The sequence below is a fragment of the Struthio camelus genome, chromosome Z (assembly GCF_040807025.1).
Source record: "Struthio camelus isolate bStrCam1 chromosome Z, bStrCam1.hap1, whole genome shotgun sequence".
NCBI lineage: Eukaryota > Metazoa > Chordata > Aves > Struthioniformes > Struthionidae > Struthio > Struthio camelus.
This window is the reverse complement of record NC_090982.1, coordinates 17,633,899-17,661,476: the sequence shown is the minus strand read 5'-3', so window position 1 is coordinate 17,661,476 and position 27,578 is coordinate 17,633,899. Positions and strand designations below refer to the sequence as shown.

At 43.7% G+C, this 27,578-nt stretch overlaps 1 protein-coding gene across 1 annotated transcript in view; it reads right to left on the bottom strand.

The window, feature by feature from the left end:
- Positions 1-5,920: 5,920 nt before the first annotated feature.
- MUSK (muscle associated receptor tyrosine kinase) overlaps positions 5,921-27,578 on the bottom strand; it is a 62,795-nt gene continuing 41,137 nt past the window's right edge. Inside the window, exons 10-17 of the mRNA XM_009676783.2 lie at positions 27,026-27,201; positions 26,106-26,129; positions 21,911-21,999; positions 21,418-21,577; positions 19,942-20,131; positions 19,384-19,575; positions 13,633-13,781; positions 5,921-11,225 (exon numbers count right to left, since the gene is read on the bottom strand). Of these exons, the coding sequence (XP_009675078.2) occupies positions 10,549-11,225; positions 13,633-13,781; positions 19,384-19,575; positions 19,942-20,131; positions 21,418-21,577; positions 21,911-21,999; positions 26,106-26,129; positions 27,026-27,201 (1,657 nt within the window). The 3' untranslated portion in view covers positions 5,921-10,548. The remainder of the gene's footprint in view (positions 11,226-13,632; positions 13,782-19,383; positions 19,576-19,941; positions 20,132-21,417; positions 21,578-21,910; positions 22,000-26,105; positions 26,130-27,025; positions 27,202-27,578) is intronic.

The following is a 27,578-nucleotide window of genomic DNA, read 5'->3' as shown; positions in this document are numbered from 1 at the left end:
AACATCCCTGCTGAATCCCACAATGCCTGTTACTGGGTAATACCATCAGCACACTTGCTGCTGTTTGGCCAGGACAAGTTGTGCTCCCCAGAAGGGCAAAAGCGGTAGTCACGCATGTCCTGGGTGCCTCACGGATACATGCCTTCAGGATCCCCATGTCTCAGGGAGGCAGATTTGCAGAAGAATGGTTTCACTACAGACGGTCAAACTGCATGGGGAACGGATGGTTTAGGACTGAGTCTTACACCAATGCTTGTGCAAATGGCAAATTTTGGCTCCAGGAGCCCTCAGTCACTCCTTGAGGGCACAGCAGGACTGATCCGGATTTGTGCCTCCCTGGCACGTCCGCAGGACGTTCTCCCTCCTCCTTCTTAAAAAAGCTTTGATAAGGCTTTTCAAAATAAACCGGAAGAAGTCTCTTGAAACGTGGGGCCGGCAGTGCATGAGCAGGTGTGTCAGTGTGAAGATGCCGTCGGCACTGGGGCTTGCGTTCCTGCATGGGCCTGGCCCTGCTGCGAGCATTGGGATTACCGATTTTCTTGGCTGTGGGTGGAGCTGTCTGCTGATCCAGGGAACCATCTGTGGATGAATCATGGAGCACACTGGAAAAAAGCCGGCCCAGGGGAGATGAGAAAGCCAGCTGCTGAGATTGACAGTTTCAAGGTTTGGAACCATAAGAATCGCATTTGGCCGCAAATATTTGAAGCAGGGGGATTGATAACTAGTAATGACTGAATGGAAAAAGCACTTGCTAAGAAATGTCATATTTCTTGCCTTTCCTTGTTGATGCTATTGTTGGTGTTTTACAAATAATGGTATTGCCAAAACTGCAGGAAGAAAATGATTTGATCCCAAAGTCTCAGTCTATGAAATTACTTCAGCGCAGGGGTAGCCTTAAGGACAAGATCAGACTCAAAAACCCAGGAGGGCTGTGCGTTCAGCTTTGAGTACATGTTTCACTTCTTCTGGATCGGAGGCAAGGACTCTAAGTGCATGTTTTCTTGATTTTAACTTTGAAAATGATCGTGTGTAATCCCAGTCAGTAGAATGGGATTGCAGGGTCCCATTCTTATGTACCTGCTCCCTGCTTATGGGAGCAGGTACTACACAGGCAGCTGTATGGCATCCGTGCTGATCTGCAGCGGTTGCCTCTGGAGATGAGCTTGGTGTCTTTTTCCGTATCCTCTAGTCCTATTTTTCTGGTGTCTCCCAGTTATTTTACTTCAGTTTTGGGCGGAGTTGAATCCTTGTAAATTGTAAACATGCTGACGGCTTCAAAAGTCATTGGTGCAAGTCAATGGGTAACAATATTTTGAGCTACATGAGGTAGAGTTTTTACTGGTGATTCATCTTTCCTAATCCTAGAATGGAGCTGGCAGGTAATAAGTGCAACAGCCCGTGGAAGGGGGTTCTCTTGTCTCTTTGCAGACATTGGCATGTAGGTATTATAGAATTAACTAGATGATGTAATGTTGCACAGGGAATACAGAAAGTTATCATTTTTGGTTCAGTTACATGCCTCATGTTAAGCCCAGACCAAACAAATATCCTTCAGATAGGAGATATCTCTGATCTGAACCAAAATTTTACAAGCCAGGCCATTTTCAGACAAATTTCGCAGCAGAATTAGTAAACAGAGCATCAGAAAGTCAAATATTCAGTATCTTGACTCCAACAGTAAACAGAAGATACTATAACAAAACGCAAGAACAGGTCACATATAAAGTAGGTTTCTTCTCCTGTATTTTTCATGCTACTAGAGAGCAGCCACATAGGAAATTCAGTCAATCAAATTTAATAGCAACTAATGGGCCTCATTTCTGTGAATTTGTCCAATCTCTTTTTTTCCTTTAACTTCTGATTTCTGCAGCTTCCTGTTCATACAGCTGTGTTCTGTGTAAAATTTTTATTTGCTTGCTTGCTGGTAAGCTCATTGGATACTCCTTCACTCTTGTACTGGGAGAATCAGTAAACAATTATCAGGACTGCCAGTCAAGCCAGAGAGGATCTCAGGGTCCCTAAGGATAAGATCTATATATTATTTCTCACAGTCAGAGATAGTTTTACCAACCGTAAGGTTTTAATCTAACATTTTGTCACAAAGTTATTTTTTAAATTTTGCTAATAGATAATCCTGTGCCTGGGGTGGCATAAAAAGGCAAATGTGTAGTAGCAGCTACTTAACTGTACAGTAGCTTTCCAAGGAAAATATTTGTATAAGTCTTACTGATTCAGTGTATGTTTCAGAATATTCAGTGTATTCCTTTCATCAACAAGATATATCTCATACAGACAAAATCCCATATCTGCACAGTCAGGGAGAGAATGATCTCAGTACTTGGGTTGCAAAGAAGAAAGCAACCCAATTTCTTTGCAAGTTTTTTAGTGTTATGTTTGCATTACACAGTTAAAATATATCAGCCAAAGACTTTATCATCTTTTCTAAAAAGTGCTACCTAGAGCCCAGAAGATATTTCACGTTTTTTTACACCCTCAGCTCATGAGTGCACAAACCATTAGCAGGCTTTGCTATTAACTTGAAGATTTCTTATGGAAGCCACACCAGTATCAGGCCATCTTGTCAATTCCCCTGTCAGTCCATGGCTGTTGGACTGCAATGTACTATTGATCCAAACTATAAATCAGGCCAGTTTCATTTGAAATTGAGCTGAGAACCAGCCTAGCGGCTTGCAAAGCCTTTTAGTTAACCTCATCAGTGCGAGTAACAGCACCCAAATGCAAGTGGCTTCACATCACTGGAGATTTTTTTCTGAACGTTTTGTACAGTCTTTGCCAGGAGCTCTTTCTAAACAAGGGGAAGCCTTCCAGACCCATGGAGAGCTGTAGCTTTATTACAAGTTTGGTCTCTGCCTGGGGCAGGGGTAGCTCTGATTTAATGGGAGCCGCACAGTCATGCCACTTTTGCTATTGTAAGTGACATCGTGGGTACATGCACCTCATCTGCTAGTGCTACCCTGCTCAGTGGATGTCCACCTGCCCCATTACTGCAACGTCCTGCTCCTTGAACCACACTGGTATGGGTGTCTGGGTGGGTACTTGCGGTCGGGTTGCAGTTTTGGGAGCAAGGGTGGGGAGAGGGGAGCAGGACTGTCCTATTTTTTGCAGCACCAGCAGTTGGCATGGTGGTCTGGGGTCCGGCAGCAACAGAAAGAGCATTCCTGTGCTCCAGAATGGGAGAAATAGTTACAAACACTGTGGCACGGTGAGTAAATCCTAGTCAAATCCAAATGAATTCCGCTCTAGAGTGAGCATGCCTGGTATTTTAGCCATCAAGAAAATGGCATGCTCCTCAAGCGAAGGACATCAAGTTCCCTGATGTTCTTTCATCGCAGAGATCCTGTATCGTCCCTCCAGGCTTCAGCAGGCCACGGGAAGTTCCCCAGTCTTCTCTGTAACTAAAGCCCGTTCTCTAGTATCACTGCTATGATGTTAATACCACTTTAAATAAGAAGTTAAATTTAGTGCGGAATGAGCTCACCATTCAGGACAGTGAATAAACCTCATTCATTCATCCAGTGCTCCTCATTTCAGCACAGTTCCACTCTTCCGTTAAGTTGTTTGTTTACATAAAATTTTGCTAGCCCATATAAGCTCCTGAGCTGTAACTTCTCTTTTACATAAGAGCCTTAGGGAGGGCAGATAAACATACAAAAGCCCCAACATGCTCGCTCATGCCCAGTAGGTATGCATAGTATGGCTGTCTCAGAGGCAGAACAAACTTTTTGGCCTATAAATTGCATGAGATTTAAAGCATCTCTGCAGGGAGAAAAAAATATTTGCTTAATAAATATAATTAATGAATTAATTAATTGTCAGAGGCAATTAATTAACTGTCGCAGTCCAAATCTGTGAAAAAATATGCTATCAGTTTTTGATGAAACTCTTTTTTACTTGATTTTACATTTGCAGGAGACTAGAAGACATTGTGTTGACAGAGAAATATGTGAGTGGTCTAAAGTGTGACCTTTATTTCAGGCTACCACCTCTTGTGTTCTAGAAAATTCTAGTTACCAGTTTTAAGGTTGCCTTTAAGCTCCTCCGTTATGCAATTCAACTGGCCTCTGTACTTTCAATGTGCAAAGCTAACGCTAGGGAATTCCTTTGCTAGATACTGCAAGACTGTATAAAAAGTATGTTTCTAAAGATTTTCCAGTGAATTAGTCCCCATTTTCTCTTCTAAAGTAAAAAAAATCGAAAAATATGCACGACAGTATTAAGGTAGGTTCTACAGCTTTAGTGAAGTTGGCAAACTGACGTGTTTTGGGTTTTTTTTTTCCCCTTCTTCCTAAAAAGAAAAAGATCCTAGTGCTATATTTCAGAATCTTTGGCAGCTGCTGATTTCTTAAGCTTTATGACATGTGAAAAGCAGTTTCCCATATACTTCACAGCACCACTCTGGCAGCAGGGAGAGACAGCAGCTCCCACTTTATAGAGATTTCAGAGGAGATTTTTGTAAAGGCCTGTTAGGACCTCAAGTTCCCCTCGAAAAAGTGAGATGGTCTTACATCTAACTGAAAACGAAAAGTTTTAGAAAGAACTGAAAATCTTGAAAGCTACCAAGAGAAATTTGCACGAAGGGATCACTACAAACTTTCATCTCCTGCACGTGGCATGCTTCTTCACCCTGCCCAGTCCCAAACACAGGTGCACGCACAGGGATGTATGCCTCTGCAAGAATGCAAATAAAAGCTGAGCAAAACGAAATAATCCACTGCACACTTGTCCTCTCCCCAGCTACGTTGTTGCTTCATATAGGATGGCAGGCGTTCCCACTCTAGTATGCAAAATACTTAGGGTGACTAATGACTTTGGGAGCATCTGCTTGTAAATGTCCGACCTCGGACATCTCAGACGGGCCTGGATTTTGGAGGATGGGGAGCCAGGCAGTGATCAAACTGCTGAACACTACAGGTTCTGTCACAGAGCCAGCCTTTCAGTACATGCTAAAAAATGTAACTACAAACAGTCAAAAATCACTTGTTTTTCTACTAGGAACTGTGGGTTCCACTTCTCCTTGTGCCTCAAAAATACTTAGGAGTGTAAAAGCCAACCATTTGAATATGATTCTCTCCAAATAAAAGGGCAACAGAGGTAGACTGGTTCCAAGTTCATCACATACATTCTCAGTAAGGACAATATTTACAAAAGAGTATTTTTTTTAAGATTCCAGGCAAATCTAGTTACAGAAAAGATCTTACATCACATTAAAAATAAAAAAAAGAATGTACTTCACGGCTTTCCTGGCTAATTATAGTCCGGAAATCTGGTTTTAATCTCCAGTTTGGATTGTCAAAAATTTGCCATGAATTCTAAAATTGCTAGAATTCCAGAAGACTTTGCGAGGCTTACTGAATGACCTGAAGAATAGGGGTCTTGTGCAGAAAGAGAAGTTATGACTTTTTTTAAACAAACCATCAATGGCCAACTATTTTCTCAGGTATATGCTACAGTCAGCAAACTCAGTTCTCCTCTGATTTTATACCATGATTTTATTCTCTAATATCTCTAGGTGTGAGATCAGAATCCATGATCCAGAGATCATGAGGTAAGGCAGATGTCATGCTCATCTACATGAGACATCCTTTACGTTACTCCGTCAAGGGAAAGTAGCCAAGAGAATGGCACCAGTGTTGCTTTAGTAACACCACACTTTCTGTTCTCTAAATGTCATTTGGCACAGGGCAAGGATTTTGAGCATAGATAATAGGCTAGTTTTGCCACATGCCTTAATCTGAAAAGTCCATGCGAATTTTTGACTGCAATTGCATACAGTATAACCATTCTGATAGTAAAGCTGTAATAAAGCTTTTCTACTAGCATGAAATATGTCCATTTTCAGTAATAAATGCAGTGTTGGAGGTGGAAGGAGACAGAGAACAAAGAATCAGTTTCATCTTTTCCTGATATCTTTTTATTTTATAAAATATTACACACAGGAGTTACACAGGTTGAGACAAAGTAGAATGTACATCTCTGCTTGGATGTCATTCAGAATGATCATACATGAAATGTGTATCAGAATAATCACAGAATAATAGGTATACATAGCCTTGGAGATGTGAGATCAGACTACTGGATTTAGTCCCCAACATGTTTCAGAGCTAATTCTGTTAAACCAATTTTGCAGCATGTTGCAGGCAGTATCCAATAATGATAGGAATTTATTGTTTAAAATGTACTTTAAATGCAGCCATTAACTATATTCGTGGAAACAGCAGTGGATCTCTGTGTCGTCCGGTTGATGAGATTGTCATCACTTGTCATCTAGGACAAAGCTTTATATATGCTACAAATGCTCTACACTTGCAGAGGGAATAGTTACATCAAATGTGCTGTGAATCCACTTCTCTTTGAGATTTTCATCCAGTGCCAGTGACTGCAGGACTCCCTTTGCCATCAATGCAAACGGGAACTGAATTTTCAAAAATGCGTATTTTTGGCTCACTCACTTTCTCTGTGTGAGCACGTAAACGCAAACTACAGACTATAAAATAGTTTCACTTCCAAACAGGTTTATGAATAACAAACTTTGCTTTCCTCTTCTACCCTCTGACAGTCCCACTGTTTACTCTCATTCAAAACAGCTTGGGTTATGTCATTGTTATCCAGAAGAGCATATAAATCTCTTGACTAGCACTTTGTATAACATTTACACTTACAGAAGCAGAACTCTTAAGCAAAAGGAAGGGGGGGGGGAAAGCTGTGAAAGAAGGCAAATTCTGAAAACAATTCAATTTTCAGCTTTCAGCAAGGTGAAAAACATACAGCAGGAAGAAACTCTCAGGATAAAATCCAGCCATACACCAAGGCAACAGAAGATCTATCTACCATTTAATCCTCAAAGGAGAGGACCATTTAGGATCACAACACAGGAGCAGTTATCATCTTTCGAGTGCGTGTTACAGAGAGCTGCTCTGTGAGATGGTCCTGAAATGATCTCTTTTCTCATGTAACATGGGAACCCTTTTCCATCCCTAGCTACAGTCACTAAGTACTGCACATCTCAATGCAGGCTTACAAGGCACAGTCTGGAACGCTGGACAAGGAAAGCCAGATCTTCCACTCTTTAGTAACTACAGACAACAGGTCAGGGCCTCCACTGCCATCACCACGAGGAAGCTTTGGGCAGGAAAGCGCAATGAAAAGGGCTACTCGTCCAAGTCTGTGGGAACCTCGTGCCCACAGAGGAAACAAGGGAAACTTCATAACATGTCCCATTATGGGTATTCAACAGCAGAAGCTGCATCCAGCGTTTAAAGAACAAGGAAACTGTGATCAGGGTTCAAAGCTCTCTAGCTGGGGGAGATGAAGAGCAAGTGACTGCACCGAACAGTGGGATCTTAGAAGGCAGAAATGCAACCTGGCCTCCAGGCTTTAAAAGGGTTTGTTTGCTCAGATTAGCATGTGACATAGGTTCTGCACAAATCTGTTATTGAGACTGTCAGCATAACTTCTCAGATTGGGAGAAGGTGCTGGTTTCCTAGGAGTACTTATGCTGGACCCACACTACTGTTTAACACACAAGACCTGAGCCTGTCCTCTCTAAAGAGAGTGAATGACAAAATCCTGCCTCCCTGAGCACTGCAAGGCTCTCCAATTTACAAGAGAGACGAGGCACTGTGGCAAGTGCAATAGAGACATGCAGGCGGAGAAAGTCCCTGCTCCAAGGCCATTCGGGTCTAACTTGGTAAAACAGGCAAAAAGTGGAAGGCAGGAAGCAGTAGCCTCTTTTAGCCATGGGAAAACGGAATTGCACAAAGATGATGTGACTTGTGTACAGTCACTCAAAAAGTGGGTGGCAGATGAAACAAAACTAACGTAAAGCCTTACAGTTATAAGTGCACCCTTGTTTACAGTGATGAAGATGAAGCATCCCCTTGGCCAAACGCCTGGGGTTCAGCTCAGCAGCGGAGCCCTCCTGCCCCTGGCAGCCGCTATGGGCACATCTGCCTGATCTGGGACAGTGCTCCCAGCCACAACAGTGCATGTGCAAGAACGTGAAAAGCATGATTTCTTAGGTAGGACATAGTTTGGCATCGGCACGCCCCAATGGCTTTTGGATCAGTGTTCATTCACATGCGTTGAGAAAGGACAGGGCAGCCCGTGACTTTCTGCAGAAAACCCCAACCCCAGGGTCTCTGTTCCTCATTCCTGCTACTGTACTGCAGGGATGACAGTACATCTTTACCAGGTAGGTGAAAAAATGTAACATGCTGAAGGTGTTCACGAAGTGGTAACAGGAGTTGTGTAAGGAGCTGCAATAATTATTTTATTTGAATAGGGAATGTTGGGGTTCTTTGACTTTGTTTTTTTTTAGCATCCAGACTTCTGTAAGGAGTTCTGTAATGGAAGGAACTTCTAAATGAGTAAGACAGCACTGGTCATTTTGTGCTCAATGTGCAGATATCCAAACATTTTCAGCCTGTCAATGTTTTACAGCACAAGTAGGGCTTCCTCTCGTTCGTCCCACTATTTGGTTAATTGCAAGCTCCTTGGTTTGAGTGAAATAGACGCCAGTGGTCTGAAAACAGTAAACTGCGTTCTTGTGGCCACAACCAAAATGCATGACTGATCGTTATTTTAAAAAACCATAAGGTTACGACATGTAGAAGAGATTAACTGACACTACAGAAAAACATAGCAGAGAGTGCATGTTTTCCAGTTTTGTTCTTCATAATGGTTTGCATAGCTTTTCAAATTTACCTTCCAAAAACCAAGACTATTCCTGATAGCCTTATAAACGGCCACTGTCTGCTGCTGTTTCTTGGATGAGCACAACCAGTGTGTCAAAATGACAAAAGCCACATGGACCACTCACTTGCTAGAGCTTCTATTCTATGAGAATAATAAACATCTCAGACTCTGACTCTACTTCATATTAGTGATGAGACTCTGGGTCTACTCTTCTTCTCTGCCCAAGGAACCAAAAGGTAAAATCTGTCCTCCAAGGAAACCATTTTACTCAGGCAGTGAAGCATCCATAATGATTTAGAGAACTCTTAGCATAAGAGAGGCAACAGCCGGTGTCTGCAAGTGGGTTGTGGACCACCTGTAACCAAGGCAGTGTTATCTTTGCCCTGTGTTTTTTGCAGTCTGCAACACTTAACTGTGTTAGGTGTGGACTCCCATTCTTGTCCATGCTCCTCTAACTGGCATGTTAACTCTGAAGGCCACTGATAACACGCATCAACCTTAATTGCTTTCATGATATAGCACAAGAAAGGCTCGTCAATGAATGCTGCAACAGGACATTCAGGGCCTACGACCTGTTGTTAGGAAATAACAAAAGGATGCGAGACAGAAATAGAACAGAGAAAGGAGAAAAATGAAGAACAGGACCTGCCATGCTCTCCAAAAAGAAAGCATATTTTCTCACTAACTGATATGTCTCTGGGTGTGACAACCAACCAGTTGTGGCTCATGCTTTACACATTTGTGCAGGTTTTGACCACAGAAGCTGCGTTTTACCTAGCTCTTGGTGCAGGGAGAACTGTACTGCAGTCAGAGGCAACTAACTAAGCCTGCCCAGATACATGGGTCCAGGGACCAGACCCTCAAGCTGAATTTCTCCCTTAGCAAAGGGGAGGCAGGGAAATTTATGGCTGTTATGCTTGAGATAAACTTTTGGGTGAGACCTTGGCAAAAATCAAACAAGTTACCTGTGAACCTCACTGTGGGCAACTCTCTTTTGGAAATATAAGGCTTTGCGCTTTGTTGGATTTTGCTCATTTCTGTAACATGTTATACTGGCCACTGCTGGTGGTCCTGTACGCTCTTGTTTTTTTCTGTTAGTCATATTCACAAGTGCCAAAGAGAAGGAGGAAGTCAAAAGGGAAAAGCAAGTGGCCTACATCCTTTTTTATAAAAGGAAATGAGTATGCAAAATTAAAATAGTAAAAAAAAAAAAAATCCAAAAAAGGCTTGTCTTCTGTGATTTTTTTTTCTAAGATGATGGTTGAAAACATATGAGGAAGGGCAAAAGCCAAGTGCATAAATGCAAAAGTACATGGAGAAAAGTGTTAGGAAGGGGAGCGCAGATAGCAAAATGTTGGTTTGCTTTGCTGGGAGAACTGTTTGCGTCTGGAAATTCCAAATATGGGTACTGAGTTAGCAAGACCAGGATCATCTCTAACCTGATGGAGCCCAGGTTTTGTGACTGGAAATTAGTCCTACAGTACGGAAGGCACAGTCCACTTTAGGGAGACACACTTTAAACTTCTGGCTTGACAGAGGAAGAAGTTGTTTCTGCTCTCCCTACAGCACTCTTCCTTTAACATAGCCATGGCTCACAGACACCCCTTCAAGCGCAGAAAGTTTATTCCCTTTCCTTTTGGCAGATTAAGCATGTTGGGCCCAGCTCTACAGTAGGAGCTCCTCGTGCAGAGCTGCAGCTCGGGAGTTCGCTCCGCCACAGGTCGAATTGCATCAGATCGCAGGGGTCGACTCACACTGCTCACGCTGACGGCCGCTCACGCGGCATCGCCGGGGCAGGGGACGCCGGAGAAAGGGCGCTCGGGAGTGCCCCCCTCAGACCTGCGCAGCAGCCACCGCCCTCTCATACATGCGCTCCAAGATGCGGTGGATGCTGGCAAAGCCCGGCCGGTCGGAGGGCAGCTTGCTCCAGCACAGGCGCATCAGGTTGTAGAGCTCCAAGGGGCAGTTGTCAGGGCAGGAGAGGACGTTGCCATCCCTCACGTAGTAGATGACCTCCTCGTGAGCCATGCCATAATAGGGCTGCATGCCGTAGGAGAAGATCTCCCACAGCACCACCCCGTAGGCCCACACGTCGGACTCCGTGGTGTAACGGTTGTAGAAAATGGACTCGGGGGGCATCCAGCGGATGGGAATGGCATCATTCTCATTCGCCTTGTAATAGTCTGCCGAATACATGTTCCTCGAGAGACCGAAATCGGCAATTTTGACTACCATGTTCTCTCCCACTAAGCAATTCCTGGTGGCCAAATCCCGGTGCACAAACTTGCGCTCAGAGAGGTAGGCCATGCCGGCAGCCACCTGCTTGGCAATGCAGAGCTGGCTGGTGCAGCACAGGGCCAAGGGGTTGGAGAGACGGAGCCGCGTGTCCAGGCTGCCGTGCACCAGGCTGCAGAGGTTGCGTGGGGAGCGGTCACGCAGGTATTCGTTAAGATCCCCGTAGGCCATATATTCAAATAGGAGGCACATTGGTTTCCCAACAGCACACACACCTGAAAGAAAACAGATGCACCACACAGGACTTTTGAGGAGCAAAGAAGATTCTCAAAAAAAACCCCAAAATCTTACACTAAGGGGAGTTTTTCAAGGAATGCATGTGGGGGCAGAGGGAAAGGTGAGGCATGCAAACACCTTTAACTTCCGTTAGGTCCCTTCGTGCCTTTGAAACTCCCTCAGCCAGTGACCCAATGCTGAGCTCTGTATGAGATGATAATCAAGTCATGCAGCTACATGGTTTGTCTGGACATCCAAAGAGGAGGATACAGAATTGGAGCTGTGTCTAATCAAGAGCCCAGTCCTGGTTACACTGGCATTAACAGGAGTTTCACCTTTTCCCAGATGCAACTGGAAGGGCATGCTTTCAAGAAGCAATCTCTTCAGTCCTGGCTACTGTATTTTTAATGGTTTTGTTATTGTAACTTTTGCATTTATACTACTGTGGGGTGTAGGAGCTACACATATACAGGTAAACCTCAGGGATGATCAGGAAAGAAAATTTTCAGGCACATGTTCAAGAGTTCAATGGTATACTTGAAAAACAGAAAAACAAAGACACTCCTACCCCAAATTCTTCTGTGTTTTTGAAAACAGCATATACAAAAGATGTGGTCTGCAGAAATTACTCTTTGTATAACAGATGCTCAAAAACAAAAAAGAAAGAAAGAAAGAAAGAAAGACAAAAAAAAAACCCAGGCATCAGAAAGGAGAGATTTTTTCCGTGCGACAGGTGCAGAACACAAGTCCCACCAGTGGGCACGTGCTGGCTGATCCTTGTCCCTGCACCACCTTTACCGAGGGTCTGCATCAGCACAAGGCTCCACTCTCACCATGCAGTAGGATTGCTGTGACTCAACTATAGCTGATGAGAGTGTGTTAGTCTGTAGGAAAGTGTTTGGCTTGCTTTTTTTCGAAGTTTTCTAATGACTAACTCATGCATTTCAGACCAGAACCACCAACTGGATGCACGTAATAAACATACCTTATATGACAACGTTGGGACAGAAGAGCCTCTTTTCGCTGCATTAAGTTTTTGGGTATGTGAACAATCACCAACTGAATACATACATTTCCAAACCCAAATTTTAACCAGTTGTAGTAAGCATACAGTGATATTAAACCAGTGTTAGAGGCAAAAATACTATGTCATCAGCATGCCTATTACTAACTTGCCTAGTACCAAAAGCCAGCCTTTAAAGTATATGTGTTTTATTTTCTCAGGGCCATCATTTACCAGTTGGTCATCCAACTTGTTGTGAAACACAGAATTCTTGTTGATGGTCTACCAGTCAAATCTTTGAGAAAAATCAGACAGCTGTTCCCAGTGTGAAAACATCAAGTCCTGACAAGCATGAGGAGCGTATGCAAAAGCTTATCGTCTAGGCTGTGTTCAACAACATGGCTATATCCCCACACGCCCAAAATATGAAACTAGTTTATTCCTGTCCCTTTGCCCTTTCCTGATTTAAAATGGGTTGACAATAAACAGGATGTTTATTCCAGTTTGGGGTATTTCTTGCTTTTCTTTTCTGTTGCTGAAGAACTTGTATTAACCCAGCTTTCCCAAAACAGGGATTTATATATTTCCAAACTTTGTGGAGCTTCCTACTGAAATGAATGAAGACCTCAATTGCTTGTTCACAAGGATCAGATATGTCTACAACAACTTACAGCAGGATTGCTAGGTGAAGATGGCTAACGACATCCACTTCAGTTAGAAACTGAAAATCTACTGAAATAAAACCTGGTAGGCAACTTTCTTAGCAGAAGAATGACCTACTAGCAGAGCTACGGAGTCAAGAGTTTCTAAAAAGCCCAATAAACCAGGGTTTCCTTTCAGTTGGAAAGGGAGGGGAAGGAAGAGGCTGTTTTTGTGGTTGGAGTTTTATTTTTTGTTTGTGTCGTTATGTTTCTTTATTGCTGGTGAGTGTTCAGACATCACAATAGTAAGCGGGACCCATGAAACTAACAGGACTTGTCCCTGTTTTTTTAAATGCCCACAAGATAAATCACAGCTCCAGCAAGCTTGTGTGTTCCCCATAAGACATTTGTGCCAGTGCTATTAAACTGGAAGCAGAGCTACGCAGCAGTATGGTCAGGGGCATATCCTGACACAAGGTAAAGAGGGTTTATTAAAACACCCCTTTCTGTTAAGGTAATAGGATCAAATCTACATTTTGAGACTTGTGCCAGTAGAGATTTCAACAGAGCCACAGAGCATGCAGTGACGCATAGAAAAGTTTGTCTCTTTTGCAAAAGGCATTTTTTCTTGTCAAAGAGACAAGCATTGCCTTTTGCATTAAGCATTAGTCATGCGTATGCGTTCACCCCTGCACCCTAAAAAGAAGCTTCAGTGGATTCATAGAGGACAATATCCCATAGTAGGACGTCTTTTCCAGATACCTAAAAGTTTGACAATATTCGGATTGTCAAATTCTGCCATGAGGGCTGCCTCCCTCTGAAAGTCAGCTTGCATGTCCGCAGACGCTTCTTCCTTTAGCATTTTCACAGCCACCATTGTGAAAGGCTCATAAGGCAGCAGTCCCGGAGCCCTAGTGAAAAAAAGGAAAGATATCGGTGCGCGATGCGTGCAAACAAGATGTTTTCTGTTTGTGTTGAAAATCATAGGCTGACAGGGAAAAAAGTTGGAAGTCCTCAGCATTAACTGAAGGAATAGGAAAGACCAACCTCCTTTCTTCGGCCTGTCTACAGTGCACAGTGCAGACATATTTAACTTAGTTCAGGGAGAACTAAATCTAGCATAGCTGTTTCTAATTACTGCTTTTTCTGTTTAGAGGCTTTTTACCAAGACTGGCTACAAACAGGCCTAGATAAATAACTGCAAGCCTGGGTTGGAGGACACACCAGAAACTTGGCGGAGAGCAGCATGGACAATATTGAGTCAAATCAGCTATGTTATTCACTTTTGGGGTGTAATGATGAAGCCTACTGAGAGTCAAAAATAAATACATTTTGTATGAAAATGTTGAAATAAAGAGCCATCTTTCACTGGATCTTGTCTTCCACCTGGCACAATGGTGACACTGGTACATCTAGCTACATATAGCAAATATATGCCCCCTGGTTTTACAAGGAAAATGCCTTATGCAGTTGTTCTTTGTGTGTCTGTGTTTGTGTGTGTCTGTACTCTAACGATTTTTGAACCAATTAGATAATTTCAGCTGAGTTTAACAGGGTGGGGCAGCTGGGAAACAGCTATGTTCCTGCAAGTTTTGTGGGAACAGGTGGCTGGACAGAAGAGACAAACCACATATGCGTCCTCTCTGAAGATCAGCCCAGTGCATGAATGCCGGTGAATCTTTGCTTAGAGCTTAGCTATCTCCTGACTCAAATCCATAGGAAATGGAGCTTCCTGACTTAGAGCAATCACAGACTCATTTTGCTTTGTTATCCAAAGGTCACTCTGGCCTAAACACATTTAATTAATTAGACAGACTTGCCAAAGATTTAGGGATAGCTCTTCCCAGAGCACAGTAACTTTCCACCCTGCAAACATGCATCAGACCTCTGAGAAGCATTTTTGTTGCCCAGTCAAGCTCTTCTCAGGGGTCCTGCAGAAGCCATGCCCTTGCAGTTAAAACACGCTCCTTACAGGTAACCTTCCAAAGGCCACAGAAAGTGGCACCTATTTAAGTTTCATGTTACTACACTGGCCTGACTGCCTTCCCTTTGCTTAAATGCCAGGATATTTTACTGTTCAGTAGCCCCAAGAGGAGGTTCCGATTTCCAAAGCAAACTTCCAGTTTCCTTGTCGTCTACTCCAGACATATGGCAGTTGCAACAGATGCACTTGGATACTATAAATGTCAAATGTCAGAAGATGGCAGGATGCCCATCTGGAAAGGAATCTCACAGGCAGCCAGATTGCTGCCGAGGCATTCGGGTGAGGAGGTCCAGCATATGGGAGCAGAGGAACAGACTCCGCATTTATTTGCTAGTGCCTCCATTAAAGCAAAATGTCTTTCTGTTTTTCCCCTCTGCTGGGAGTGAGTTTCCATTCTAGTAAGAGGGGAAAAGCCTCCTCATGTATCAGCTGCTGCTAAATCTCAGTGCTTGAGAAAGTCAGCGACAATACTCTGAAGCACCCAGCAGAGCATTTAAAAATGGAAAGAGGAGGACATTTATCTCTTCCATGCAGTCTCATTGTAGATTACAACTCATCACTGGCTAGCAGAGTTAGTGCCGTGCCAAAACAAGGAGCTGGCACAGCTTTATACGGCGTGCTTTGGAGACAGAAACCCATCCTAGGCCAAAGCTTGAAGTACATCCATCCATCTGTCCATCACTGAAATCCTGTAGTGTGAAGTAACCTAAGTGGAACTTAAATAAGTTGCACACGGCTTTTTGTTGGGCCTTAGACAATGGTGAGTAATTTTACCCGCAAGAACCGATATCCCAGCTTCAATCCAGTTCTTAGCAGATGTGGGAAAATCACACTGAACTGGAACAGAGAGCGCCTTTGTTAGCAGTCTTGGCAGAGAGCTGTTGAAGTTGAGCCCTTTGGTGCCCAAAAGACAGTCTTTGCAGAATGTGATAGAGACACATTTGCAGGGGAGTAAGGCAAAGCTGCTACAGCTGAAATTAAACAGAATTCCTGCTCCAGGCCAGAATATGGAGTATTTATTGTAGACAATAGATAATTTTCTTCTAGAATTAAGCAACATCAACAGAAATGGCATTAGGTTTCCTCTCTACTGATTTCCTAAATGCTTAGGCAAAATACTCCTACTGTTTTTGCATAACGCTAGACGGGACAGAAGACCTGTTCATGCCTTCTTCCCCATTGATAGATTTGTGCAGCGCTGACAGCATTTGGCTTTTAGGTTCCTCAGGTCAAGGAACTAACCAGTGGCGCAAATAGAGATTTAAGCCCCCAATCTATCAACAAAAGAGTGCCTGACTTTCAATTTCTGGTTAGACTTTCTTTCCAGAGCAGTTAACTGCAAAAGATTGAGGAGCAGCATGAATATGCATTTTAGATTTTGTTCTGTCTCCCGTATTCCTTAGCATCCATGCTGGGCAGCTTCTGTTAGACTGTTAAAGGATGTAGTTAGCATCTATTGAGGCTGATAGAGACCTACTCTTACCCTCTCCCTTGGAGAAAACTGCATATGCAGGAAAGTATTCTGCACTAGCAGGGGATTTGAATGCGGTATTTTTTTAAAATAAACTTCCACACTGTTTTTCAGCTATATTTGAGACAGCAAGTCAAAGAAACACCCTTTGCACTTGAAAAGAAAATGAAGAAATCTATGGTGGAAAAACTCCTGCCACCCTAACCTTTGACTGTCTTTCCACGACCCTCGTCAGGCCCTAGGGACAGCCTTGTCTCTCATGTGGACAACGAGCTGTGAGTTTGCAAAGTGGTCCCAGCAGGCCTGTGGAGCTGAACTGCTGACAAAGACCTCATGTCCAAGGTTTCAGACAGTCTTGGCTTCAGTCTTGGGCTAGATCACACAGATCCAGCTCTGGGAGAAATCTGCTTGTTGATCTGCACAGGGCTTGAAAGCTACTTATTGTGCGCTGACGGTGTATGAGGGTAAATGCAATATGCCCCTTAGCAGAAGACGTTGAACTGGTGACCACAACCCAATTGGGACTGACTTGAGCCAGGTCCCTAATCTTGTTTCAAAGACATCTGTTAAGGTAACCGGTTACTTCCTCATCCCGTCCAGTGGGAATTAGTTCTTAGTGAAAATGGCAGCCTTTCAGAAGTAGCTAGTAAATAATAGCCAGTCACTTCCTGTCCTAACATGTTGCTTGACCCAGGAGTAAGTAAACACTGAATCAGGATTCAAAGCAAGCCAACTGGCAAAGCATTACTGGCACTATGTGCAGAGCTATGTTTACAGGGATGAAACATTAAACCAGGAGAAGTAAGAGGATTGCTAAACTTAGTCTGAGATGTCCATTTAACACATGTAGACAAGTACATTTTATCCATCTGAGGTGAGAAGGCAACAATTTAAGTTGTGATAGCTCCAGTAACCTGGAGGGATGCACAACTGATGCTACTGGATTATTAGCAGTCTCTTCTGATGTGTCAGCTGCGTACAGAAATGCTAGTGGCTTAACTTTTCCCTGGAAATAAGATATTTCAGAAGCGCTTTTGATTGAGATATTGATAACAATAAAGAAGCTCCTCAGAAGGAATGCTGCCATAGCAGCTTCCATAAGCCACAGAGAACACATGATCTCAAAGTATAGTACGCACCAGTGTGCAAAAGCTGGCTAGTAAGATTGCTTTTTTCTGCTTTTTCTCCAAGTTTCAATTAACAACACGAAAAATTGTTATTTAGAAGGAATAGCAGAATTGCGGCAGGTTAAACCCACATGAAAGGTCCCTACACCACTTTAATACTTGCTTAACCCGAAGCTTTAATGATGTTTGAATAGCCTGTGAGAGGTTCTGTTCAGTATGGGTGAGAGTCATTACAGTCATTTCCATACAGAGGCCAGTTCAGAAAGGTCTATGCAGCACCTCCATTCTATTTAAATTCCTGATGCAGCACTGAAATAGCAGTTGGCATAAAGACTGTGTGTCTTGCTTGCAGCTTCTGCAGTGTGGTTAAGATACCCATAGTGACAGAGAGAAGCTAACATCCATCAGGGTGTACCAAATGCCCTCTCTGGATCTTAGTCAGACAACTGGGATGAAGGCTGTTTTGCATACCTGAGGTGGCTCACATACAGTGTCCAGAGCACAGCTGTGATACAGTACCAGCATGCTTTGTTCTTGATTCAAGTTCAAATGCATTCAACTTAGCCATCCAAGTTAACAATCAATCACAGGCTAAGCATCTGTGATTTTCCCACTGTGTGCCCTTTAAACTTTGTTATTTTTAGCTCTCTCCATATTAAAGAAAAGTATGCCTGCATTTCTTTCACATCCTTTCATTAAAAAAAAAATCTGTCACATCTGTTGAAATTGTTCCCCCCCTCCAACAGATTTAACCTGTGTATAATTCACTTCCTAACAGATATGTCAACAGTTTAACTATAAACATTGAAAGTATCTGCTCTGGTGATTGCTCCTTGCAAGCAGAGTCCTTTGACTTTGAAGTCAATAGGAGCTGTTCCACCAAGCAGGTCCTGGCCCGTGTTAGGACTCTGATAGTTCCCTGTATTTCTCTGCCATCACACACTACTCCAGATATGGTGAAAAAATCAGCCATGCTGCGTTCTGGCTGCATCGCAGGCTCATCAGTTGTGAAAAGACAAAGAAAAGACAACCCAGCCTAAGCAAAAACTTAATTGTACAGCCTGTCCACCTTTCTTCAGTAATTTTGGGATGGGATTTTCCAGGAACGCCAGTGTTGGCTTAAGGCTCTCATGCCAAAATGACAGACTCTTTTGAGGCTAACAAGAGTCCTTGCATCCACATCAGTCTAAGTAGGACTGGGCTCTTCTCTGGGTTTTTACCTTTTAAGAAGGGAATGATCTCAACTCCTACGAGATTCAACAGAACTGGGATCACATCTAAGTCTTTAACTTAAAACAGGCAACAACGGCTCTGAATTGCAAAAATGCAGACTGAGTAAGCAACAAGGGCAGAAGGAGGTTGGCCTAAGTGGGCTGGGATTTTCACGGCTTTCTTGGTTCAGCTAGGTTTGGTTTTGCCACTGAATTAAATGGAAACTGGGTCAGGACCTAACTGTAGCATGACACATTGCCCTCTGCAGTAATTATTGGCCAGTGTTGACTTTGTAATGTAGGACACTACAGACTGACAATTTGCAAATACTGGAAAATATAAGAATTTCACAATAGGTCACATTTCACAGGGAATATTCTTGGCAAAAACAGGCATGATAAACTTAGCTAAGCATTTACACCAGACTTTGGTATGTAAGTGAGGCACTATATCTACTAGACAGAAGAACAGGGCATCTGTCACAACAATTTAGCAATTATCAATGGAAAGCAGAGAACAACGGAAATAATTAGTCAAGTCTGAGTTTTACCATTTGGTCCTTCTACCGTATGCTTTTGATTTTTATTTGAATAGTTTGTTTCTCTGTAGCAATTTGAGTAAACGAACAGAAGATTTCTGGTTTTCAGAAAATAGTTGTACAACTGCTGTTTTTTCCCAGATACCTCCAGTTAGGGAGGACTCACACACAGGCCCCTTACCTTGCTTGAAAGACTCTGCCAAATGCTCCTTCCCCAATATCTCTCACATATTCAATATTGTTTCGTGGATACTCCAGGCTGAGTAACTTTGGATTGAGGAGAAGGGGCATCCGCTGGTACATAGGGTTGGGGTGCAGCCTGTCCAAGAGGAGTTCAGAGGGCAGTGTGGTGAGCGTCGGCGTTTCTGACTCCCTGAAACGATGGAGAAGTTGTTAGGTGAGTGTGCACGCACTCCTCTGCCAGGGGACAGCCGTTGGCATCTCCTCTGGTGATGGCGTCTTCCAGAATGGAAAAAGGAGGTGCAGTGGGGCTGCTGGCAAAGGCTCACCGCAGGGTCTCACACTACTCCCTCAAAATAGCCGCCAGGTCAAGTTCTGCTCTGATACAGGAGCAACATGGACTTGTGAGAGCTTGCTCTGGCATTGCAACAGATGAAAGGAGGGCTGCTCACCTGACCGAAAGCTATCTGGACTATGCTCTCAGTCAGTAGTCTGGGCTTGCCAGCAAGCCCCGTTTCAAAATAGAATTTGTGGCCTGGAATTAAGTCCTGACCCTTACCTCTTTTTGTTTTTCCATTGCTTTCGCCGACGGCAGCAAACTAGGGTGACAATAGCAAGGATCACTATCAGGGCAAAGCTGGAGATGATCGAAATGATAACAGTCATGGAGTAGGTAGGGGAAAAGGGAGGAGCAGGGGGGAGATTTGGAGTCTCTCCATTGGGTTTTCTTGTTCCTAGTGATAATGATGCTGTAACGAAAACAAAATCAGAAGGTTATAACCGTTTTACTCTACAGGGCTTTCCCTAAAGAAGTACTTAATGGAATCAGATTGTTGTCCTGGGATTACTGTGGTATGAGAGATACAACGATATGACTTCACAAGAGGATCATACTGGGAGGGGGCTAGATTTAAAGGAAGCAAAATCCCTGCTTGCCTGCCAAACACGAACATACAGGATCTGGTAATAACCAAGACACAATTCCCAAGACAAGGGTTTCATCCCCACAATTTAATAATGAATCAGACGGACAGTGAGAATTACAAGTGCGAGATCACTCGAAGGTCTCAAAAAGTGTTCAGATACAATAACGTCTGCATGGGAAAGGATCAAAGATCCACACTGCACAGTATCATGCATCCCACAAGGAATGTGCAGCAAAGATTGTGAGAGAAAGGTAAGTCCATAGGGATAATATCCTAGAATACTCCCATGCCTCCATCAGTTTGCACCTGAATGCCTTCATGGGCATGGTCTAACTGTGGCAAATTACTGTGAAATAGTATATTTGACTGTATCTCTAGAAAAAACCATCTGTTGAGCATTTTCTGACTCATCCTAGAAACTGCTAATTTGTATTTGCAATCATTGAGAATAGAAAGAAATTTAATTAAATTATTCTTTTTTAAGGCTTGCTAAACTGGTACTAACTTGTGTTCCCTTAAGCCCACAACACCTCTTTTCTCTGTCCAAGTGGAATCGTCTTACTTCCAAATCTTGAGATCTTAAAATTACATATTTTAATGTAATATGTTTTGAAACAACTGCTTTTTGAACGAGAGATAATAGAAAGGCTTAGTTTCAACACCACGAAAAGAAAATGTTTCCATCTTTTTCAGATTTTTTTTTTAGTTAGGATTTGTTTTTACTGAGACAAATCATCAAAAGCAAGACAAATTTGCAAAATATTTCAGGTGCCTTAAACCTTGCCTTTTCCTTAAAACACAGTTGTGGTCAATTCATTTCTCACAGTGCAAAATGCACAGCAAATTTGAATTGATCCTTGGGCCTTAATGTAATCAGGGATAAGTTACTCCATTTCTCTATCTTCCTTTTCCCATCTGTAAAATGGGTATTATACCTCCTGATTATAGATGCTGGATGCCTTTTTTCAAAGAAATAGTATTGGTCGAATCCAGAAGTCAGAATAAATTAGTATGGTCTGGAAGGTCATGGTGTGACATGCAGGATGCCAAGACCCTACGTGGTCCCAAAACAACCACCGTGGTACAAATCATGAATTAGAGATGCTTACCATCTCCACAAGGAGACACGCTGCAGTATTCCCAGTTCACAGATGGGTCTTTTGTATAACACCAGGGACGTTCATTTTCACCTCCTGGATTACGGCAGTAATTCTCTGCACCAGACAGCTCAGGGAAAACTTGAGGAGTCCTCCTGTGTAAGTGAGGAACCTTGTGGGAGGAAGTAAATTGCATTAGTATCTAAGTATAATTTCTCCTGCTGATATTAAAAAAAAAAAAAAGGAACAGAGAAAGAAAGGAAGAAGCACAACAGCCTTGCAGTAGCTTGCAAGAATCCTGAGAACGCATCTTGCAATGAGAAGAGGCAACTGGCAGTTTGAACTATGGAGACTGCGTGAAACATCAGTTAACGTAAGAATGAAGGCAGCCTGTCCTTAACCCAGTCCTGTCAACGGGACAGGACTGCCTGCCTCTGGGAAGCTCTTTGGAAAAGCAGACCTTGAGCACAGTTTTGCTTTTGGTAGGTCACACATTGTTGCGCACCTGGTCGCTCCACTTCTGGCAGGGGATGCCGGAGGCCGTAACATTGGCCCAACCCTGGTAGAACCGGCCATTGCCGTTGTAGCAAGTCCCTGGGGAGAAACAACATGAGGACAAGGCACCTGAGAACTCATCTTGCAGCAGACTCACAAGTGTAAATGTCATGTCATCACATGAGAACAAGTGACAATTAGCAGCAGATTTGACATGCATAAAAGACAACAGCGGTCAAGAGCCTGTCTAGCCTCTGCTCACCCTTAAATGATTCTTAGTTCTTTACCTAACATTAAATCTGACAAAAACTCCAAAGAGAGAAGCAGAGCTCTTGCAAATTGAGTAAGTGAGATGTGTGCCTGTGATAGCCACTGCATCTATCCAGTTCACTGTGCTTTCATGCACAAAACGCAGCACAAAACCACATTTAACGCAACCAGTGCCAAAGCAAGCCAGAGACAGTAGGCATATCGCAACATTAATTTCATGATTTACATCCTGCACCTTTACAGGACAGTAGCAAGACTCTATCTACACTCCTGGTGTAGGTAGAAGAGGGTAGAGATTAATTAGGTCCTATTACAGAATCACAGAATCACGAAATGGTTGAGGTTGGAAGGGACCTCTGGAGATCGTCTAGTCCAACCCCCCTGCTCAAGCAGGGGCCTCTAGAGCACATTGCCCAGGATCACATCCAGACGGGTTTGGAATATCTCCAGGGAAGGAGACTCCACAGCCTCTCTGGGCAACCTGCTCCAGTGCTCTGTCACCCTCACAGTGAAGAAGTTTTTTCTCAGGTTCAGGTGGAACTTCCTGTGGTTCAGTTTGTGCCCGTTGCCTCTTGTCCTGTCGCTGGGCACCACGGAGAAGAGACTGGCCTCATCGTCTTGACACTCTCCCTTCAGATACTTGTACACATTGATGAGATCGCCTCTCAATCTTCTCTTCTCCAGGCTGAAGAGGCCCAGCTCTTGCAGTCTTTCTTCCGAGGAGAGGTGCTCCAGCCCTGTAATCATCTTGGTAGCCCTCTGCTGGACTCTCTCCAGTAGTGCCATGTCTCTCTTGTACTGGGGAGCCCAGCACTGGACACAGGATATTGTGATATCCCTGTACAGCACTTGTCTTTGTAGCTTGAATATTTAGAGACAGATTATGTTTTTTGGCAAGTATGGAAAAAACACTGAAGGGAATTACAACTCTGAAGGGATAGTATTAGCGTAAAATAATGCTATTTATAATAAAGGATGTTCACATAGTTCACATTCCATATCCAAAGCTTACTCAGGCTGCAAAAAAAGCAAGCAGGAAATTTTGAGAGGATTTTTATTGCAAGAATACGCTCCCAAGACAAAAACATAGGCATGACCTACCCTTATAGCAGAGTTTAATGCACACTGGCAAAATTTAGGCAGCAGGAGCGACAATAGAGGAGATACAGTCTCGCACTTTAACATATGCTAATAAATCTTAGGGAAATTCTGCTGATCATGGGCTAACATTCTGACTGTTGTCATGCATTACATTCCATACATTCAATGCTGTATTATTAACCTTGTTAGACAAATTAGTAAGCCAGCAAGCAGAGTCACATAACTTTTTGTGCACTGTATATGTATCCTTAAACTTGCAGCTCAGAAAATGGAAAACAGGAGGGTATCTGTTTTATTTCAAATTACAGTTTTGAATTTGAAGCACATCTTTTAGTCTCCAGAAAAAATTTGTCTAAGGCTTGATCCAAGTTTGAGATGTGCGTGCACTTTATTTTATCTGAGCAGACTGTACAGTTTCTTCTATAGGAGGGACATAGTTTATTTATTTTTTGTAGGGCTGCTGTTGTAATGAGATGCCTGTTTAGAGTAGCTGAGCATTCCTTTAAGGACCAGTGTAAAAGGTGATGCTAGAATAAATCAAAATGCAGTAGGATCACTGTCTGCTCTTTTCATCTTGCAACATTCACTGCATTCATTACTGCAGTTACAGGTCTTTTACAGATCCATAGCTTTCTGAATTTCCATCAGGCCCAGGCACTACCCATGAGTACACAGAAACATCACCATGATGATGTCTCCACCGTGGGAGCGAGCTCAAACACAGGATCATGTCCTTGTAGTCCAACAAGTGGAAGCACCTTAGTCTAGGAGTAACAGTGAATACCATGAGCACGCTTAGCCCTTCACAAAAGCAAGGTGAAATGCATTAACTTGAGTTGCTCTGACTGATATTTAAGCTACTCTGTTATACCTCATACACGCAACAAGCTAATAGCACACATGCGGCCAGTAACTTTAGCTCTCAAGAGCTTGTTAGGCTACCCTAAAACACTTGTGTCTGCACCAAGCATTTTAAATGTCTCCCACTCAAAGGCAAGGAGATCAATACGTGAAACTTGTCTCTTCACTGAGCTAGTAGCAAATATGGAAAAACCTTGCATTATGATCATGAATTCTGATCTGGTGCTTCTGCCACACGTCTGAAACAAACATCATTGCAACATCTTTGAGGAGCAATGTGGAGGGCTTTAGGGGCAAAAGCCACCAGAAAAGCATCCCTGAGTCCGCAGAGGACAGGGAAATGCGGATGCTTTCATATGGGTGCTTGCTACAGTGAGGAGAAAGTGAGTAATACAGATTCTTTAACTGGGCTTTAATGAATAATTTCAATGTGCAAGCTAGAAAACAACTCACTCTTGTGCCCCAAAGCTTTGTGCACCTAGCAATGGTTGTAAAGTAAAACAGAAGGGAGAAGAATCATTAAAATATTATTATGTCCGTCTGGTTCATCTCTGAGCAGTATATATCTGTGAAATGCCACCCTGAGAACTTACTGTTAAAGCTGAGCAAAAAGGTTGCACATTTGCATGGCACTTAGAAGCGAACATCCAAGAAGAGGTTATAACTGTTTCAGGAAAGTACCATTCACATGCCAGTATCCCTCCTTTGTGCTTTCTCCCCAGGGAGAGGACTAACTACTGCTGTAGGCTTTTAACAGTGGGACGGTTGGGCTAGTGAGGCTGGAGCATCTGCAGAACGTTAAAACACTGGTCTCTGATGTGTACAATGGAGGGTGCCTGGGGTTTGGGCAATGGGTTGAGTGTGGCAGACAAGCCTTGAAGGATAGAGGCTTCTCATAAAACAACATTCTCAAAAATTTTCAGTTTTACCTTCTTCATATTTTCTTGCTGCATAGACGGTACCTAATGCTGTAGAATCTCAAGAAATTCCTCGCTCAAAAACATACCAGAAGAGAGCTACTGTTCTTCATTTTTTTGAAATGACAAATTCAGTGGTCAAGTTTTAAACTGCAGTTATGTACCTGACTGAAAAGCTGAATGTGCACACTTCAGCCAATGCCAAAGACAGGCCCTTGCAGTATGTTAGATCAAATTATTAATAAAATGATAAAACTGCAAAAGCAAAATAAGCAAGTCTTTAATGTGAAAAGCCTTCAGTATAGGCAGTCCTTGTGCATTCAGCAAAACGACAAATTCACACGGGTAACTTCATGATCATTTCAAGGTCTGAAATTGGCTTTGTTCTGTCCCCAGGCTCTCTAGTTCAGATGGTTTGCATTTGGGCTGCCAGCGGGTGACGAGGTCCTGGCCAGAAGTTTATCTTTGTGAACAGGACATGGAAGACTACAGGATCTGACATCAGAAATTGCCAGACATGAGCAGTAACAATGTGAGAAGCTGAGAAAAGTCACAGACAGTGCTGTGAGGCATGGCTGGATCTCACAGGTGGTGAAAGGGGTGTCATGCGAGAAATGGCCAGAGTGCAGAGATAACTGGAGTATAGTGCTGGGGCCTTTGGGGGAATACAGTCTTCCAAGGCCAGCAGCACCTGCATAACAGTATATTATATATTCAGTAAGAGCACACAAAACTGAAATGACCAAGGTAGCAGTATCAAAAACACCAACTGTGGATACAGCAACACTAGAACCAGTGGGTGGAAAGATGGGAGAACAGCCAAGGGGTAGCACGTAAAAACATCGTTCCTCCATAACTGCCTTCAACAGTTACTGGGCTACATTTTCCCCAAACATTGGAGAGCCTTAGATGGGAAAGCTCAGGCATCCTCTTGTGAAAAGCTGAATCCAGCCAGCCAGTCCCAGAGCAAAACACTACCAACGTTAGCAATATTGCACCTGAAACAAAAATATCAGACCCACGCTCTAGATCTATCATCCAAAGTAGCCTACTTACTGGTTATATTCTCCTTCTTAAAATCTGTGAAAAGAAAAGGTAAGATGTAAGGAGGTGTCGTCCAGAAGGTCATAACTGAGCGCTTGTTTAAGGAGCACGGAAGCAGGGAAAAGTTCCCCGCCAGGGGAGCCCCAGCGGCTCGGGTCTTTGCAATGGCGCCCAGACAGCCAACTTGCCATTGCTATAACTGGTTTCGGCAATGAGGATGTTATGACCCCAGCTTCTCTGAAGTACAGAGCCAGGTTTAGAAGGGAATTTTGAGGGGTAATTTTCCCAGATCCTATTTGAATCAGATAGGCAAACAGTGGATGCTGCTGTTGCGGCGTAACACGCAGATGTTGGCAGGATGGCGTTTGCTTTGCACACCTCTTCCAGCCATAACAACCGCTACTGAGGAATGTGTCAGCTTTTACTTCAGTTGTAAATTTCACCCTTCACAGTCGTTGTCTTCCGAATTAGAAGGCACAAGCATATCCCAGCACAAATGCAGGCCTGACTCACGCCCCTCGGATCCCAAATAAAATCCGTCACGTCTCTTCTTCCCTTGACAGCCTTGGTGAGCTGCATCTCCCCTGACAAGGACTCCCCAGGCAGCTCCTACTCCCAGAGGAGGGATCCCCCCCCAGGATTCATCCAGGGACCCCTGCAGCCTCCTGCTGCACCAGGGCTTTCCCCTGGTTGTGGGTGGATGCAAGGGGGAGGAGGGAGAGGTGCCCCGAGCTGCGGGGCTCACCCAAGCGGGGCAACAAGTGGGGACACGGCGGCCGCAGAGCCGGCCAACACCAGGGCCGCAGGTGCGTCATCCCAGCCATCGCTTGGGGCTGGTCTCCCAGCGGCGTCCGCGAGTGCGGTCTCCTCCTTCCCGCCTCCCTTGCTCGGAAAGCCGCTATCCAGAGGAGCGGCAGCGCGTGCCCCGTTACCGAAGAAAGGGATCCTGGTGCAGGCGCTGGGGTCCTGGTGCAGGCTGGGCAGCCTGTTGCATTCAGGAAGAGTGAGCAGCATCAGCCCTGGCTTGTAAATCCCCTTCTGCGAGTTTTCCTCCATTGAGAGCCATTCCTTAAAGCAGTAGAGATCCTTTACAGCAAGGCAATTCTCTCTACATTATTTTGCAAAAAACAGTGAAATACAGCGGTCAATGCCTTGATAACAATTACTGCATTCAGCAGTGGTGTGCGGGGGTTATGCAGACTGACAGAAATCCGCAAACGGGGCTATGCTTGTTTAAGCCAGCTGAGACTCTGTCTGGCTCATAAACTGCAAAGGAAACTCTGCATAAAATGTAACAGCTTCCTTTAGGAAACCCTCAAGGCTACGTTTTTAATGAAGCTGGGTTATGCTCAAAACACCACACACATCATAGTCTGTGAGGAATTCATTCCCATCTTTTCCTACGCATTTGTCGGCACCTTCTAGTAATACAACATGTCTGGGTATCACCTTAGCGGTTTTTTGCCCATTCTAAAAACCTCCCAT